Source organism: Parambassis ranga, chromosome 13, assembly GCF_900634625.1.
Source record: "Parambassis ranga chromosome 13, fParRan2.1, whole genome shotgun sequence".
In the NCBI taxonomy this organism is placed as follows: Eukaryota; Metazoa; Chordata; class Actinopteri; family Ambassidae; genus Parambassis; species Parambassis ranga.
This window is the reverse complement of record NC_041033.1, coordinates 4,404,511-4,422,011: the sequence shown is the minus strand read 5'-3', so window position 1 is coordinate 4,422,011 and position 17,501 is coordinate 4,404,511. Positions and strand designations below refer to the sequence as shown.

The 17,501-nt window shown below is 45.2% G+C and overlaps 1 protein-coding gene and 1 non-coding gene across 2 annotated transcripts; both read right to left on the bottom strand.

Annotated features, from left to right (window-relative positions):
* Window positions 1–749: 749 nt before the first annotated feature.
* fam131ab (family with sequence similarity 131 member Ab) lies at window positions 750–15,077 on the bottom strand. Its single transcript, XM_028419859.1, has 6 exons — window positions 14,967–15,077; window positions 11,519–11,658; window positions 6,846–6,939; window positions 6,565–6,747; window positions 2,656–2,787; window positions 750–2,002 (listed from the first exon to the last, which is right to left on the bottom strand). The coding sequence occupies exons 1-6, from the start codon at window positions 14,995–14,997 to the stop codon at window positions 1,347–1,349; spliced, it is 1,236 nt and encodes a 411-aa protein (XP_028275660.1). The 5' UTR covers window positions 14,998–15,077; the 3' UTR covers window positions 750–1,346.
* Window positions 11,193–11,266, bottom strand: trnai-aau (transfer RNA isoleucine (anticodon AAU)). Its single transcript has one exon. It is a non-coding gene; the product is annotated as a tRNA-Ile (tRNA).
* Window positions 15,078–17,501: the final 2,424 nt, after the last annotated feature.

Below are 17,501 nucleotides of genomic sequence, written 5' to 3'. Positions count from 1 at the left end.
AAATGGCAATAACAAACCGTATCACAGTATCCTCTTGAAATAAAAAATAAAATAAGAACTTTTCACATTTGTATTGTTGTTGTTGTTTTTTTTTCCCAGTAGACTATATCACACAGTGATAACGAAGAAAAGGAGAAATCTACAGCCACGTTAGCTTCGTGCAAAAAACCACATACACTGGCACGCCGCATAGGCAAAGAGATCAAAGCAAGACAACGCATACAAAAATATAGAAAATCTCAGATGCAACTTATCTCTTCACAGAAAAAAAACTTTTCTGTCAGCCAGCTGTGTCACTTCCTTCTGAACGCCGAAGGGTCACTTCAGGAACATTCTGTTTGTGTTGTGTTGTCACTGTTGCTGCTGATGATGCTGCTGCTGCTTTTGCTGTGTAACTTTTTTTTAAGACAACAAATGTTCTTGTGTCTTCCATGCAGGAATCCACAGAAAAATATCCAGTAGCTATAGTTGATCATTATGGCAGACGTCCATCATAATGATGTTTGAACTAATATGAACCACAACATGTTTGAGTGATAGAAAACTAGTACAATAAAAGCATATCATTTCTGTCATATCATTTGTGACAAATCTTTTTCTTTTTTTTTAAACTTTGTTATTTTAAAATACATACTATGTCCTGTCACTCTGAAGACATTCCAGCATTTGCTCATAATTGGTAGTGACAGGGTTAAATAGTTTGGCATACTCAGCAAGCATGCTATTTAGTTTCTTGCAAAGGAGGGAGGGGTAGGGAAGGGAGCGAGGGAGGGAGGGAGAAGGTAAGGGCAGGTCCCAGGATGCAGTGTCAACCTGCCCTCCCATGGGAGGCGCTAGGGGAGATGGGCCGGGGTTATACAGAACAGCTGAGATTACAAATCGTGCTCAAGACCGGGTCAGCCCATTGATTTCAGCACTTGCAAAAACACATGCAAAGATAAGTCAGAGTTTGGGACTCTCAGTCCTTCTGTCTGCCTGGTGGCAGAGTCTGTTTGCTTTGCAGGTCACGGCCAGGGGACAGCGCCAAAAACGGTGAGCGTCATACCCACGGGTCAATCGTCAGACCGTCTAAGACTCACTGTTTTCACACTGATAAAAAAGATTGTTTGGACGCCTTCAAAGAAAGAAAGAGTGGGTTCATGGAATGGGGACAAAGCTGTTACAAAGTGGAGAGGAGGAGCTGAAATGCTGCAAGTAAGTAAGGCAAAGATGAATGATTTTTACATCAGAAAAAAAAAACGCATGCTCAGCGGCCTCAGGTGCCATGAAGGACAGGGGGATGGCTGCAAAAAACAGTCCTCCAAAGAGCATGGAGGGATTCAACACTGAGCTGAGAAGAGAGAGAGTCATTGGTTGTTTGGCTCTACTGCCTGCTCCTCCTCCTCCTCTTCTTCATCCTCCTCATCTAAGGAAACGACCCCAGAGGAAGCCACGTCGGACACCCTCCTGCGTGGGTCATAGCCGGGCGGGTATTCCACCCCATTTCCCTCCGCCTCCACCTGACACATGGTGCTCTCATAGTCCTTGCAGGGGGTGTCGTCGTCCTCGCCTGGCGACAGGTACGTCTCAGAGTAAGACATGGAGTAACAAGGAGAGTCCTGACCCCCGCAGGGCCTGATGCCCCGCCCACTCCCACCCAGGCTGTGAAAAACACAGTCTCCCCCACCATGCCCGCTCTGGCCCACCCTCTGAAGTCGGGCCAGCAGCAGCTCCTCCCCTCCCTGCAGCGCAGACAGGATCTTTGCGGCAATCTCAGCAGCGTTGCTGTGGGAGTGAGAGCTGCGGTGGCCGCCCAGGTCACGGAGCAGTGGGTGCTGCTCGTCTAGGCTGCAGAGGCTGGAGCACAGGGTGTCTGGAGAGCCTGCCGTAGGGGAGGGCTCTCCGCTGCCGCATCCCTCACCGCCTCCTCCTCCGCTCTCGCAGCAGGGCCCCCGTAAGCCCAGGTGTTGGCAAAGCTGGCTGTGGATCAGGTCCTTCAAGTAAGGAGGGTAAGATGGCACATCTAGAGAAAATGATACAGACTGTGAGCATGAAGGAAAAGGAACAATGATAAAAGAAGAAATAGGAGATAAAACTATCAGATTTAAAAAAATATTCATTATGCTCACTTAAAGGTACACTGTGGATACTTTAACCACTAGAGGTGCTACAGAGCAGTGATGACTGCACCTCTTCCTTAAACTCTTCATGCATTACATTACCAAATGCAAAGTTGACTATATACATGACATTTATGTAAATAAACAAAGAAATAAAAGTATACTGTATATAAGGACAGAGAAGCTGGATGTTATTGGCTGCAGTGCCAGTTAGTAGTGGTTCTGTGAAATCAACATGAGAACTGAGGCACACACACACACAGACATGGTCAAACACACTCAATGTATTTATAACCCGCTCACGCACCATCCTCACACAGACACTGTCTCTGCAGTAAAGGAAATGATATTAAACTTGCAGGAGGGATATCAAATTGCGCCAAGGAACAAAAAAAAATGTCAGCCGGGGATGAAAACTAGGGCACTGGGACAATGAAAGATACAGAGAGGGAGAGGGGAGAGAGAGCTGGATGAAAAGGAACGTGTGTAATAGCATATTAGGAAGGAAGGGGACAATATAAAGAAAATAAATGTGTGTGTGTGTGTGTTTGTTTACCTGTGCTCTGTGTGGTGGGCTCATTGGCAGGCAGAAAGTCTTCATCGTATGAGTCATCGTTGGACTCGTCGCCGTCCACAGAGGACCAGGCTCTCAGCTTAGCCTCTGCGATAGCAAACTGCTCCGCCACACCTGCAAAGACACACATACGCACATAAGCGCTGCATGTACACAAGCAATTACATGGTTGGCATGGTAACAAGAAGGCACCAGGAGGCACTGTGTCTTCAACATCATGTAGTGGTTTATGATTGGCAGTTCTGTGTATAAGACAAAGTGCACAGCGAAGAATTAGACTGGACACAGACAGCCTTCCCATTAAAGTCAATGCTCTGCAGCGGTCATTTGGCTGCTGCACTTAAGATGGATGTCACTGAGTGTTTGATGGTGTTGTTATGCAGATTGCATTCCTGCTGGTGCACAGGAGACAGCACAGAGGCGGGCATAAGAGGCTACAGCTGTACATTGCTGAAAATGCCAGGAGACAGATAGTTTTAGTAATCAGCACTGACATTTTCAATGAAATGACAATGATGTAACAACAGGTCAAGCTTTTATATCAGGAAAGAAGCTTTTTAAGTCACAGCCAGCATCAGCGAAGAGAGTGGATCACTAAAAGAGAGCGTGTAGAGAAAACATAAGGTGGAGTGTCATTACATGTACATCTGCACACCATCATAGCATCTACCACACAAGAGATAAGCTGGAATATACGTTATGTAGGAAGAAGATGAATACACATTGAATTTAGTCTGGTTATTTGGGAGTTTGGTAGCAGGTTGAAATGCTGATACAATAGAAAGTGAGCCAAAGAGAGTCTATTCTTTGACTTTTATTTTTTTATTTTTGCCACAATTTAGCATATCTTTGGCTAATTTGCAGGTTGATGTGCAAAATCGAGTGTAATTCTGGACATGCTAATGTAGTTCTATGTTTAAATTATCTCCCCTTGAAGTTGCTGCTGTTTTCAGATGTGCAGGATTGTGCTGTGAAAAATGACGACACAAATTATTTACTACACATTTTATTCTGTCTGGAAAGCAGGAATGTAATGATCCACCAAATAAAAAGGACATCTTTCTGGAAAACTACATATATGTATTGAAAATATATATGTATATATTATCCTCTTAGTGATTCTATCAGTTACCAATCCCAGAAATGATAACCCCCAAATGAATCACCATAATTTCTGAGTCACACCCATCACATACATGCACATGCAAAATACACATATGTAAGGCCAGACGGTATCTGTGTGTGTGTTTAGGTGACTCAGCAAGTGCCAAAAAAAAACAGTAAGCCCCAAGGTCCAAGTGACAAATCACCTCCAATCATCATCAGCAGCTAGCCAATCAGGCCCAAGACCCGCGCGCTCTCTCTTTCCCTCTTTATCTCTCTGCCCGTCCTCCTCCCCTCTATCCATCTGTTTTGTATTCCTCTCTGTCCTCCTTCATGTCATGCCTTTCTTCCAATCGTCTCTCTCAATAAAACGCTCTATCGACTCACCTGACTCTCCTCATTCCCACCGTTCCCTTTTCTTTCAGCCTGCAATCTTTCAGCTTTGTCCCTCGCTTCTCATTTTGATTTCTCCCTCTTTGGTTTCCCTCCTCCTCGCTGACTTTCTCCATGGTCAATGTTCAGTATTCGTGCGCTGTCTCCCACAGAGTGAGATCGATGCTGCTATTCATCTTCCAATGTAGCCAAGGCCCAAACTTTCCTCACAAACACCAGCGCATCCTCCTTTAAAGGAAATGTTGCCGGCTGCTCTTTAGTTTTCCTATAAAATGGCGTTTTATTACTTTTATGGAACAAAACAACTTTGAACTTTCACAGGCACAACCTAAAATCATCCTCTGCAGCATGCAAACATTTGCTGGCCAACACAAGGCTGTAATGCAAAATAAATAGCTATGTTCTGAACTGTTCTGTGTTGATATAACTGCAGGCTGTCCTGTCATCCCTTTATTAACTGTTCTCATTGGAGCAGTGAAAGCACACTGGCACATCATCACTTGACAAACTACAAACACTTGCTTATGTTCACATCAACCAGGCACAAAGCTACATTAGCATTCATGTGTCCTCCTGCCTCATGCAGCCTCGTGAATGTAAGTCACATCCACACTGTGTTTGGTTGGCATCGATACACCTCAGTCTTCAGCCTCTCCTCGACTCTCAGCAAACACACAGTGAGCTTGTCTGCCAGTTTGCAGGTGGCTTTATAGCGTTTCCACTGAAAACAGCTGGCTGTTGCAGCTGGAAACATGAGGGGATGATGGCTGATGAGTTGAGCAGGGAACCAAAACAGTTCAAGTTGGAAGCCATAAAACCAAAACACAGATGTTACAATGGCCCATAGCTGGAGGGAACTGCAGTCATGTGATGAATGATTTCACATTATACATGTAATTAAAAATGTTACTTATGGCTGATTTAAGGAGAACAGATGGTATTTGACATGGTGCCTTTATCAGAGTTCACCAGAGCTGTGTTGGTAGAGTGAGCACAAAGTTGATTTTGTAGTTTTCTAACAGGCTTGTTTGTTGATGGACACAAATAATCCTGGTCCTGGGCCACACTGAAACTCCACAAATACGTTCCACAATCACAGTCTTTATCTTACACACACACAAACATAGGTTTCTCTCTGTCGATCAAGCCTGCCAGTCGGTTTCATGCAGCATGGAGTGACACTGCAGGATTAACTTCAAAGAATCCGCATCTCTCTCTCTCACTTTCTCTCTCTCTTTCTCTGTGTGTGTGTGTGTGTGTGAGTGTGTGTGTGCTTTCAATTCAATTCTCAAGATGCCTCCTACATGCACACGTACATACATAGAAGTGTGTTGTAGTGTAACTAGCGTAAATAGGCTTCACACATTCTCACGTGCTCACACTATGCATTAACACACTCGCTGTGACAGTGTGTCCAGTCACCCACAGTGACACCATCACTGGGCTACAAGGAGAAACTTGGCAAAAATAAATGGAGTCAGCACAACTGGCAGCTCCCAGATGAGATGGACGTGTACATACACTGATGAAGCTGAAGAGGACAGCAGGCATGAAATCTATGTCTAACCATCACCAACTTTCTCATAAAACATGAAGAAACGTATAAACATGAAGAAATAACTTGAAGAGCATCAGTTTTCTGCCATATCCAATGCTGGATTAATTTCTAACATGGTGCTGAATTAGTTTCTGTGAATGATCATTGCATTAACACATGAAACCATAAAATCACAAAGGCATTGGCACATTGTGTCAATAGCTATACATTAAAGAGGAAAGAATAAAGAACGCAGAGCAGAGGAGGCACAGAGGAAAATCGCTCAGTCACGGTGGCACTAGCCAGGAGCAAAACCTTACTGTGCAAATTAACCTTGAGAGTCTGCATTGCAGGGAGTGAGCCAGAGAATGGAGGGAGAGCAGGCAGGGTGAAAAAGACAGAAAAAAAGAGGAAATACAGAGACAGAGGGCAGAGAGGAACATTAAAAGTGGGGACTGTGTGGATGTGAGAGGGGGGGAGATGAGGAGTCAGTAAAAGACACAGCAGACAGAGGTGAGAAGAACAAACTACTGTGTTTGTGTGGAAAGTCCAGGGCGACAAACGCTGCAAGATCTTACTGTATCTGTGTAAAGACATTTGATTTGTTTAGATTAGCTCAAATGCTGTCCGATTACATTGAATGAAGTGTTTCAGTGGTTGTGTTGGAGCTGAACTTCATACACAGCCTCACTATAATATTGTGAGGATCCAGAGAAACTACAGTTGCATAGTAAGTGATTGAAATTATATAACTAAATGCTCATGAAAAAAAATGGTAGAGAAGTTTGTTGAAGATTTGTAAACATTTACCTAAAGCACCATCTTCATCTAACCAAGTAGCTTTGTGTGTTTCTTACCTGCAGCAAAGCGTGCCTCCTGTTCTCCCTCTGTGAGGTCTGAATAAGAGTTGAAGTCCGACTCCAGGGCTGCTGGAGTGTCTATAGGCTTGCACCAGCCTTTCCACTCTATTAGATGGGCTACTCTGCCCTGTGCCATGGCTGTAGGTTTTGTCACATGGTCCTTCACTACCTGGGAAATACCTAAATTGCAAATATCAGATCGTTATGATACAACATAATGTTCCACCTTTTCATCATGTACATCCAAGTTATTAATACATTGAAAAGGTTTCACTCACCATGCAGGGAGGATCGTGCTAATGCAGCAATCTCTTGAATGGTAAGAGCTCGTCTTGATTTTGGTAACATTTCAATGGTGTCGTCAACATTCACCTGAAACAACAAGGGTGGAAAAAAAAGTGTGACTTAAAAGTTGTGCCGAAGCTCAGGCAGAGTGTGAGCTCTTTGTGAATGCATCCTGCCATGACTCACAGGAACAGCCTGCGCTGCCTTTTGATGGAAAAGGGACTCCTGTGTTCAAAGTACTTCAGTGTACTCCAAGACCTTGAAAACTGAAGGATTTTCTTTTACACACCAATTGATGTTTTAATGAGTCAAGGCAGCATTTCAGCAACACACACACACACGCATGTGTTCAGGTTGATTTGTGCTGAAAGTTTAAAATGATGTAATCTGGTGTGTTATGTCACATTTATAAGCAGAAGTGTAGAGACAACAGGTCAGCTAGTTGTAACTGCATGTTAGCTGTAGTGGTTTGTTAAATTAATTAGCAACGTAGTAGCTTAGGTAACAGAGATGGCTCTTCTCAAGCTACAGCTCAGTATTTTGTTTTTTCGCCACACACTGGAAGACAAAAAGATATTTGACCCATAGTAAAACATATTGATATAAGTATTTATATGTGTCTCTAAGAAATGATAAGGCCCTTTGTCCAGAGAGCTAGAAGGGGTAATTTCCTCACAGAGAATTAAGAGACAAAGACTGGACCCCCTCCTCTCCACCGGTCAAACCACAGAGGGAGTATCAAGTGTTGACAAGTTCCTTTGTCTGCCAACGCTTTTTTTAGCCTCACCTGTACTCACGTGGGAAACAGGCAACAGCAAAGGCCACATGCTGAGCCAGAGCTGCTGTGTTGTTACTCAATATGGGTCAACACACTAGGATGACTGAGCAATTTGAGGCAGACAAGTGTATCTCAACAGGTGGACTGTGTCCAGTCTTGCTGTGTCTGATCGCAGCTGTCTGATGATCCAGTTTCAGCTTAGTCTTCCCTTAATGGAAGACTTCTGAAGCACCTCACATCAGTGAACACATCTGGACACAGGCTGATGTACCTGTAGGTCCCTACTCAAATCTACAATCATGGTCTCTGGACCGGAAGTACAAGTGGTAATCAGGCTAGAGGTTTGGAAATCCATGAAAGACTCGGGTCTACAGGCAGAGACTTGTTGCTACCATGACAGACAAATCGGTTTAGAAAATGCATGGATTTTTCTTTTTTGCTTTCATAATTGACTCAAAACACATCACAGCTCACATCTGATTTGCAGCAGGGTCTAAGATACCAGTAATGAAGCTGGCTCACCCCACTCTCACATGGTCCTGTCAATTCCACTTAATAGCAGCAAAATACCCGACTCAATAATAAACAACAACGAAAATGATCTGCCAGAACGTCCCTGCAAAAGTGAAGAGGGATCCCGAGCTTGTGATTGTATCAGCTGCTGCCGCGGGGCGTGATAATCCTCTTGTGCCGCGGAGCAGCTCACAGATCAGAGGAAGGATAATCTGGAGGAGACGTGACACACACCCTAGAGGAGCGTTAGTTAGAACGATATGTGTTGGCCTTTAATTAAAGCTCTGATGTCAGCCAGTCAGTGCTGTCCGCGCGCATTGGTTTATGCGTTTTCAAATGAGAATCATTTCAGTGTAATGTGGCAGGATAGGTCCTCAGGGAACTTAACATGTCATGTCTTACCCTGTATGAGCATCTGATGAGACAAAATAACATTTGAAAGGCAACTTGTCATTTCCTGACGTTTAGAGGCACACAATGGTCTCATTTAAAAAAGTGGGTAGAATCCTTTTGCTTGAGCATCATCGCTCTGACTGCCTGCTCCTCATTGTTCTCCCCTCCTCCTCCTCCTCTTCCTCTGCTCCCCCACTGCCCTACTGAACAGCAGAGAGAGAGCAGAGAGGAGCTGTACTCAGATCAGAGCCCTTCACTGTGCATCACTGTGCCACATCTTTTACCTCTATATGTACACACTGAATGAACATTTAAATACACCTGAAGTGCTCTCAAATGAGACCAAGCTGAATTATAGATTTGTAATCCTCTTCATGTCTAGAGGTTGGTCAATTCAATTCCATTTTATTTATATAGCACATTTTACAATTAAGGCACTTTACAGAGACCCAGAGCCCCTTAAAAAGAAAAACTCCCTTTTAACAGGAAGAAACCTTGAGCAGGATAAGGGAGGAAGGGAGAACCTTCCTGCTGACAGTCAGCCAGGTAACGGAGGATGAGAAAAGGTAGACAGGACAGAGAGGATGAAAGACAGAGAGAGAGAGAGGAACCAACATGCTTCATCAGAGCAGAAGCACAAACACATAGGTAAACACACAATGTCAAGAAATCATAAATCTTCATGGTGTAGAAGAAGAAGGGGCTATCATGATGCTGCTCTGGTTCACCTTTGGCTTTTAAATCACTGGCTAAGTGGAGAGTCTGAGTCAGTGCAGCAGACATATGCAGGACACAAGACAGAAAAACAGCAGATTCTTCGGTGCAGGGCGCCTGTTAGGAGCCGAGGAGGCAGAGCGCCGTCTGACATCAGGGTGTGTTATGTAAAACCTGAACAGTGCCTCCCTATCAGCCTGCACGCAGACATGAAAGCGCACATTTACAGACGTTTTGTGGTCACGTTTAGGCTTTCCGGTTTCAATGGTTTTATGTTGTCTGAACCACCAAAAAAGTCATAACACAACACCACGGGTTACCTAATTAGGCTGGCAGAGCAGCATTTGTTTTATGTGCGCTATTTTGAGACTGATTAAAGTTGCATCACAGCAGGAATCTAATTTGTGCCATTGTACTGGCCAATTGAGTCTTTTCTAATTTACCAGACGTCAATTGCAAAAAAACAACAATGAAGTCATTATACTAGATCATGGGAGGGGTGTGGAGTACACTGCCTTCCCTCATGGAAAATAACCTGAACACCCTCCTCCTTCAATGTGCCACATTTTTACCTTTCCCTCTTTTTTTCCTGTCTGTCTCTTAACTTTTTCACAGTGGGAACATTTCTATGGCAACCAGCCACCGTGGAACAATTCCTCCTGGTATGTCTGCGTGCCTCATTCAGTGATGATGTCACACTCTCAGAGCACCAACCAACGTCCAAAACAGCCAGATGAATGACTGTTAGACCAGTGTCTGGTGTCACCAGTAAGACACCAGTGCTTTCCACCTGCCTTTTACAGTGGGATGCCATCAGAGGTGAGAAATTTTTTTGATCATTATTATCAAAAATGAATAGAAATTTGAAACATCCGAGACATTTCCAAACATCAACTACACCTACTCTCCAGTGTCATGTTAAGCATTAGCGGGTACTTTCTCTGTAAAAGAAATGTGGTGAGCTCAGCGGTCTAGCCAACCTGTCTCTCCCAGTGCTCAGTGCTCAATAACAGGCACGCCCATGAAGACTGAGAGGCTGCAATTCATAATGGATCACTTAGACACTGCTAATCATCGCCTGGCTGGCTCACTGCGACACATCAGATTTACACCCAGATGGTGTGTACTGATAAAAGGCAAGGTGGCTTTATCATCCTCATTACCACCACCATCACCATCCTCATCATCATCTCTGAGCCAACTGTAAGCATCACGATTTTCAGTTTGTGTTTCTGTGAGTCCACCTGTCTGTAATTAACTGATGCACTCGTGCACACTTTCCTGTGCTACATTTCATCCCAGAGAGGCATCCCCCGTCGATTGAGATTCCATTTAAAATCCCAAATTAAAGATTAACTGCTAATTACGCTGGGTAGTTTGTAAATAACTAACTGGTTAACATTAATGAAGTCTAAAATGGAGAAAGATCCCAGGGTTGGAGAACACATTTCAAACTCAGACGGCTTGATTAATAAGGCAATTATTAAACTAAGAAGGGTTGAGAAAATAATTTTCTGCTTCGTGTGGCAAATTACAGAGAGACTGCCATCTTTGATTAGGCATATATGGTAGGTGCCCAAGTAGGTAAGAGTACACCGGATTACCTGCAACCTGGCTGGAAACGTGCAAACTGACACGTCTCTTATCCAAGAAGATTTAAGTCCTTATATATTGAAACAATATTTGCATATTTAGATAACTGAATCGAGCTTGTTTGTTTGTGTTTAATTAATTAAGAAACCTTTATTAGTCCCACAATGGGGAAATTGCTTAAGGCAGCCCAGCAAAGAGCACCATACATACAGTGAGTAGACTGGAGGATATGCAGGTAAAGTGCCTTGCCCAAGGACACACAACAGTGACTAGGGAGGAGTTGGGATCGAACCAACAACCTTCCGGTTATTGGACAACCCTGCTATACCACTGCTGCACAAAAAGGGGATGGCCCGTACGGGGATCGAACCCGCGACCTTGGCGTTATTAGCACCACGCTCTAACCAACTGAGCTAACCGGCCATGACCTAAACGTTCACTCTCTGGACATTTCCTTTGCTTTTAACTTTAAGTTAGAGGTGTTTGACTCTTATTGAATGCAAAGCAAACAAATGTAATTTAATGTGTATTAGGCCTCTTATAAATGCTGCCTGAATGCAACTGCAGGTTTGGCCGGGATCTCTCCAGGAGGAGATCATGCGTGGGCGTCGGAGGAGCTAGCAGGCTAATATGTTACATAACTGTTTTCTGAAATGAAGAGAGACTTAAGGGCACCTCGCTGAAGTCCAGAGCGCCCAAAGGTGCTGTCAGTATCAGTCTGCGCGCCAAGCAGGTCCGCGTGTTGCCCAAAAGCGCGAGGTCAGACAGGGAGCTCGCCGCGCTCCAGTCCACGCGCAACGAACCGTCAACCGCCACTGTCAGGAGGAAGAGAGCCACGTGAAGATCAGAGCAAATGAACAGTAGTAAAACTCATAGCAGCTCCGCACCTCATCATATTATCACAACAACGCTTCCACTTAACGTGCAAATGGAGCGTTCATGACGTCTTTGTGATGACAGGAGCAACAATTACCAGCTATGAGTTTTAAGGCTTCCGCTAACCTGTTGCAATCACCATGCCAACCCATGCGCCTCTGCCACGAGGACCCGGCGGCTGAAGGGCGATAATGACCATAGAAATGTGATGTTGACGTATCTCACTGCAGTTTCCCCCAAAACACCTTCCAAAGACACCTCTAATGTAAATGCCAATTAGTATGCTGAGCATTAAAAAAACGAAATCAAGACAAAAAGAAGCACATTTTCAATAGGATCCTGTTTGGCTGTAGAGACCACATGTAGTGAGATAACACTGGGCGGGTGTACACTACCTCCATGCACTTTAAAGCCATGCCATGCCATGCAGGTACGGCTCTGGCAGCAGCCCAAGCCTGTTCGATATTTTATGAAGTTAGAGCTGCTTTGTTTGAAGGAGCGAAGCAGCTTAACACTTTGAAAAGCACAGGAGACGTGCCTGTGGGGCTGTTGTGCATTTTTTTATACCTCCCTTCTGTTTAATGCACATTTCTCTGACGTGAACACGTCTTTAACACGGAGCGCAAATGTCACTAAGCAACCTCCTGACCGTAGATGTCACACAACTGCCTACAGATATATGTCTGTCAAAGTGATTACATGAGTTTAACCTTTACATCAGCTGCCCTCGTCGTGAGCTGACAGACTGAGGGACCAATGGGGGAGGGGGGGTTATCAACCCGCTACAGCTGCTGCGCATTAGGCCCTCACACCCAGCGCGCCGCGCATCATTTCAGCACCTGGACAGCTCCCATCCGCAACACACTGTCAGACTGACGCTGCTTCTCAGCCGTCCACACACACACACACAGAGGGGATCTTGCGCGTGCTTGCCACTCTTTAAATCAGATTTGCAAAACGAGATTAAGAGGTGGGCCTCTAAATGTCAGTGCTCAGCTCCTCTTTCCAGCCCTCCACTGCGGGAAGGCGTTTCTAGTTACTGTCTGTGAAAAGAACAACTCGCTCGATTAGTCGCAGGCACCCATCTCAGATACATTGAGTCCAATATCGAGAGCGATCACTCACCCTCGGGGTCATAGACATGCCGTTTATTGCCCTGAGCTCAAGTTGCCCACCAGCAGAATTCAATATGCGCCGTTTAATTGGCTGTGATGAGATCAGGTGCCCGGGGTGTATTGTATCGTTGAATCTAGGCCACCTCGGTCAATAAAAGTATTGTTTAGAGGAGTGAAAGATGCGCACGTGATTTGTGTGACATTCAATTGATTTCCAGAATGTGATCCGTGTATCCGTGCAGGGGTTTTATGGTGACACGTGACGTCAGCAGGTAATTGTTTGTATGTTGCACAGACTGTGCTGAGAGGGGTGCGAGGCACGACACACACGTCCCCAGCAATGTTTAGCAATCAGACCGCAATGCACAAGTCCGGTCGAATGTTTGTGCGCCACTGTTTTGCAGATGTAACCACTGAATGTGGTTTAGTTGGCATGCCTGTGGGGCGGGAATGGAAATCAATGAACTTGATTCTTGATCAGACAGAGAGGTCAGCCTGTTCACTTGGAGACGGAAACTGACGCTCTCTTCTGAGGCCCTGTGGTGCTTCTCCACGTCTTTTATCTTAATTAATCTCACTCCCTTTAACTGCGATCTCTCTAAAAATGGCACAGCAGCGTCTCCTCTCCTCCCTAAAGCAAGCGAGAATCGCAGTCTTGTTTGTATTTATCTGCTAATTGTGCTTGTAGTTCACATATACACACACACACACACTCACACACATACACACGCGCGCTCCTTTTCTCTCTGTAGCTCCCGTTGTCGTGGAAACTGCAGATGGCCGTGCATCTCTCTCTCTCTCTCTCCCTCTCTCTCTCGAGTCTTTCGGGCTCTCTGGGAGACTTATGAGCGAATCAACACAATTAGGTCAGGAGCAGCAGTGGTGTGATGTCACGCATACATGCAGGCTGGTTATGAGTCAAACAGGTGGCTGCTGGTGACCTGTAGGCTGCACGACCCTCTTGGTATGTGAGCAGTATGTCCTTATTACGCACTCCGCGACAAGGAGACGCGGACGCGGCGCCATAATCATCAAGTGACTGAAGCGACAGATTTCACTGCCAATTAGAGGCGACTGATCTGTGACGGATGAATAACAGTTTAAACGGCTGCATTTGACATCTACAAACAAATAGTGAACACGTCTGTTTGTGCGGAAACGAAAGGGATGAATGGATGAGTGGATGGATGTGTGCCGGGCTTTGATGTATAGAGGCGACGGATGAGAGGGGACCCAGTCAAATAAATATCAGAGGGGGGATATCTGGTGGAGACGCGCGTCAGAGGTCGGGGTATCTCATAGAGGACGGGGTCCCTGGGCGATTTCTAGCCGCCAGCCGAGCGGATGGGAGACACGTACGGCAAAGGTGTAAACAATCGTGAGAGCAAATAGACGTGGTTGCAACTGGGAGCTTGTTTCTTGGCAACAAGCTGATGATCTATCGCTGCATGAGTGTGCTTTAAAGGACTGATCCCGAGTCCCTTTGAACGTGGAGATCTTTAAAATATGTTTTTACTTAACAGCGAGATTAGATTTAATTCCAATAAACAATCAGATATATAGGCTCTATGTCTCAAGATTTTCAGTGGTCGCATCAGTATGAAATAAAAAATAACGTCTTACCTTGCAACTAAAGTGGGTCAGCGCGGTCAGAACCATCGTGTCTGGAGGAGACTTCACGTCACAAAAATAAAAGCCGTTTAACTGCGCATCCCTCAATGGTGTCAAGAGCACCCCTGTCTTCTCTGCCTCTGACTGGCGTGCTCACCAAAAAGCTTTTGCAACTCTCGTAGCATCGCGATGTTTAGGCTGCAGATATACCAGCCCCCTCAACTCTTGACTAAAACGCACACACATACACACATACACACACATGAACCTCTAATGAGACTGAAAGTGTTTAAAATCTAGTCGTCTAAAGGCGGCATTTAAGGCATATGGATCCCTATTTATATGCATGTGACTCAGCAGCGCTATTGTCTCATGGCACAGCATGCTGTGCACTACAAGCACCTAAGAATTCACTCGCAGCCTCTGCACCCGCGAAAGGCTGCAGCAAAACAAATGCGGATATAAAAACAGGCTTCCTCCAGCAGCGTGCTTTTTATGAAAGCAATTAAAACATTCCTTACCAACAGGCGCTTTGGAGCTGATACAGCCCATTTTCTCAGCTGCATGTAGAGCCTTTAAGGAGCGCAATCTATCAAATTTCTTTTTCTATGATTTCCTAGAGACGCAGAGCGTACCTCACTGATCGAAAGCCACTCTCCTCATCTACGGAGGCTCCGCTGGGTTCCGGTACAAGGCGGCAGCGCGCTGCTGTGCTCACACCGTCGGAGTGACGCCGAGGGCGGGGGGGAGTCCAGCCATCACTTCTGCTCCGTGTTCACTGTGTCTTCTGTGTTTTTTTTTTCACTTGCTTCACATCTATGCACACAAAGTCTTTCTACTTCTGGCAGGTTGAGTCTTGGTTCTGCTTTACGTCACTGGAATGCTGCGATTCAGCACCACAACTGAGGGACAGCGCAAAGTCTGGCCGCGGCGGCAGCAGCATGGGTTTCAGTCCCGGCCTGGCAGCTCCAAGTGCGGGGGTTTCCCCTCTTGGCCAACACCTGTGAACTCCACAGCGCACTGTCGGCACGGATCTCCGGTCCCTGTGCGCCCGTGTACGCGCATTTGCTATCACCCAGAGAGCAAGAGAGCATTGATACAAAAATCCCACGCTTAACTGCTTATATATGGCCAAAAACCGAGTTTCCGCCTACTTGTACTGTTTTCGACTGCTAGGTAGAAGCGGAACGAGATGCGATTGGCTGGTGTCACCTTACATACATGAGGAGGCGAGGGAGGAGTTAGCGGCGCACGCATAGGAGGAGCAAGCCGTCTAAGGATTGCATTTCTCATCTATGTAGCAGCTGACATTAAGACAAATGAGAGACATGTTGCATATTTCAACAGGTCTAAAAGGGAAAATAGAGTAGATGACTATTACAGAAGCAACAGATCCTGTTCGTAATGTGAGATATCCATTCATTTTCTTTTCCTTAACAAGAAAGAGAAAAGGAAAGAAAAGGTCGCGTCGGACCATAAATGCCCCACAGGCTTTAAGGTCCACATGGTGTTGTGCACTGATACAAATAATGGAACCATCCAATTATGGCAGCAAAAGCCTAGTGAGCAAAGTGACATTTTTCACACGCAGTCTGCCACGTTTAAGGACATCAGAACCCAATTTCATACTCCCACACTGTAGTGGCCTAGCTGCAGGCTTATTACGACCTCAAAGTCAGCGCATCCAAATATAGGCAAGAGTTCAAAGAAGAAAAAAAAGCCTGACATTCCTTACCCATGCATGTTCAATCACAGTAACCCGTTATAGCACAACGCATCGGCAGAGGGTGTGAATAAAAAGAGAAAGGCCTATTGTGATGGCTCACTGTGGCCCATTTGTAAGACCCAGACTTGTCTCCAGGCAGTTTGGCATTGAAGCATCTTCATTCTCTCGTGTTTCCTAACGCCCACCAGGACTCTAAACATAGACCTGCGGAGCTGCTGACCCACGAGGCCGCTCCTCCACTGCTCTTATTATCGCTTATGGAGAACATCTAAAAAAGCACTTTCAATCCAACCCCTGAAAACAGGATACTGCAACCGCCTCTGGATAGGTGCTTGGAATTGGGTTACCAATTTACACAATAATAATGATATCTCATCGAAATTGATGCTATTTAAAGAAATAGAAATTGTGTCTCAAAGATTTCTGTAGAGTCTGTATTTTGATCCTACTCCCCTCAAGCTGTACCAAGAAATTACGCACACTTGACGTTTAATGGAAAATGGTTGCTATTAAAGAACCTTTGTTATTGCTATTTTAAGCTAAACTCTTTGAATGATGCAGAAAGATCCCAAAGTTGCACCACATACGCTCCATCCGTATGTGCGTAAATACGCACAATGGATACATATAGGGATGGGGGCGAAATAAAAGCTTCTGCTGCTACAGGCTGTTCTCCACTGTGAGAGTTGTGTGTTTAACCTTTTACACAAGAAACTATGAGAGATGTAATCATGAAAATGTGCAGTATGTATCATTCACACACACACATCACATCAACACGTGGGAGGGCTGTCGTTAGTCACTTACACAGGCCTATTTTTGCACAGGTATGGTGTTCCTGTGTTCTATGATTTAGCACGTTAAACCACAGAAGACTGCAATCTTCTGCACCCCATTTTCTTTCTGCAGTGCGCACTCAGCTCTCATTTCATAACACATCAAAGTTGCGGCAAATCCAGAGCTTATACAGCAGTATCAGCCCTGTCCGTGCCACACACACGGCACTGTACCTGATGCTCTAGCGCCTCTAAAAGGACGGCTGCGGTACAGACAGAGAGAGGGAGCCATGGGAGTGCGGAGAGCCTGTTGCGCAGTACAGTATGAGTGACTGCAAAGCGCAGGAGCACAAAGAGAACAGAGAAAGCGTTGTTCATACCAGGCAACTCTTTGTTTATGCATGCTCAGTACATGAAAGAGGAAATTCTGCATGCACAAATACACAAATGCAGCAAATTACATCCCTGTATCTACACTGATACAGGAAAACGTGGCATAATAATATCATTTTTCATACAAAAACACTGTAGATGTAAAGCTATTAATAAGTATT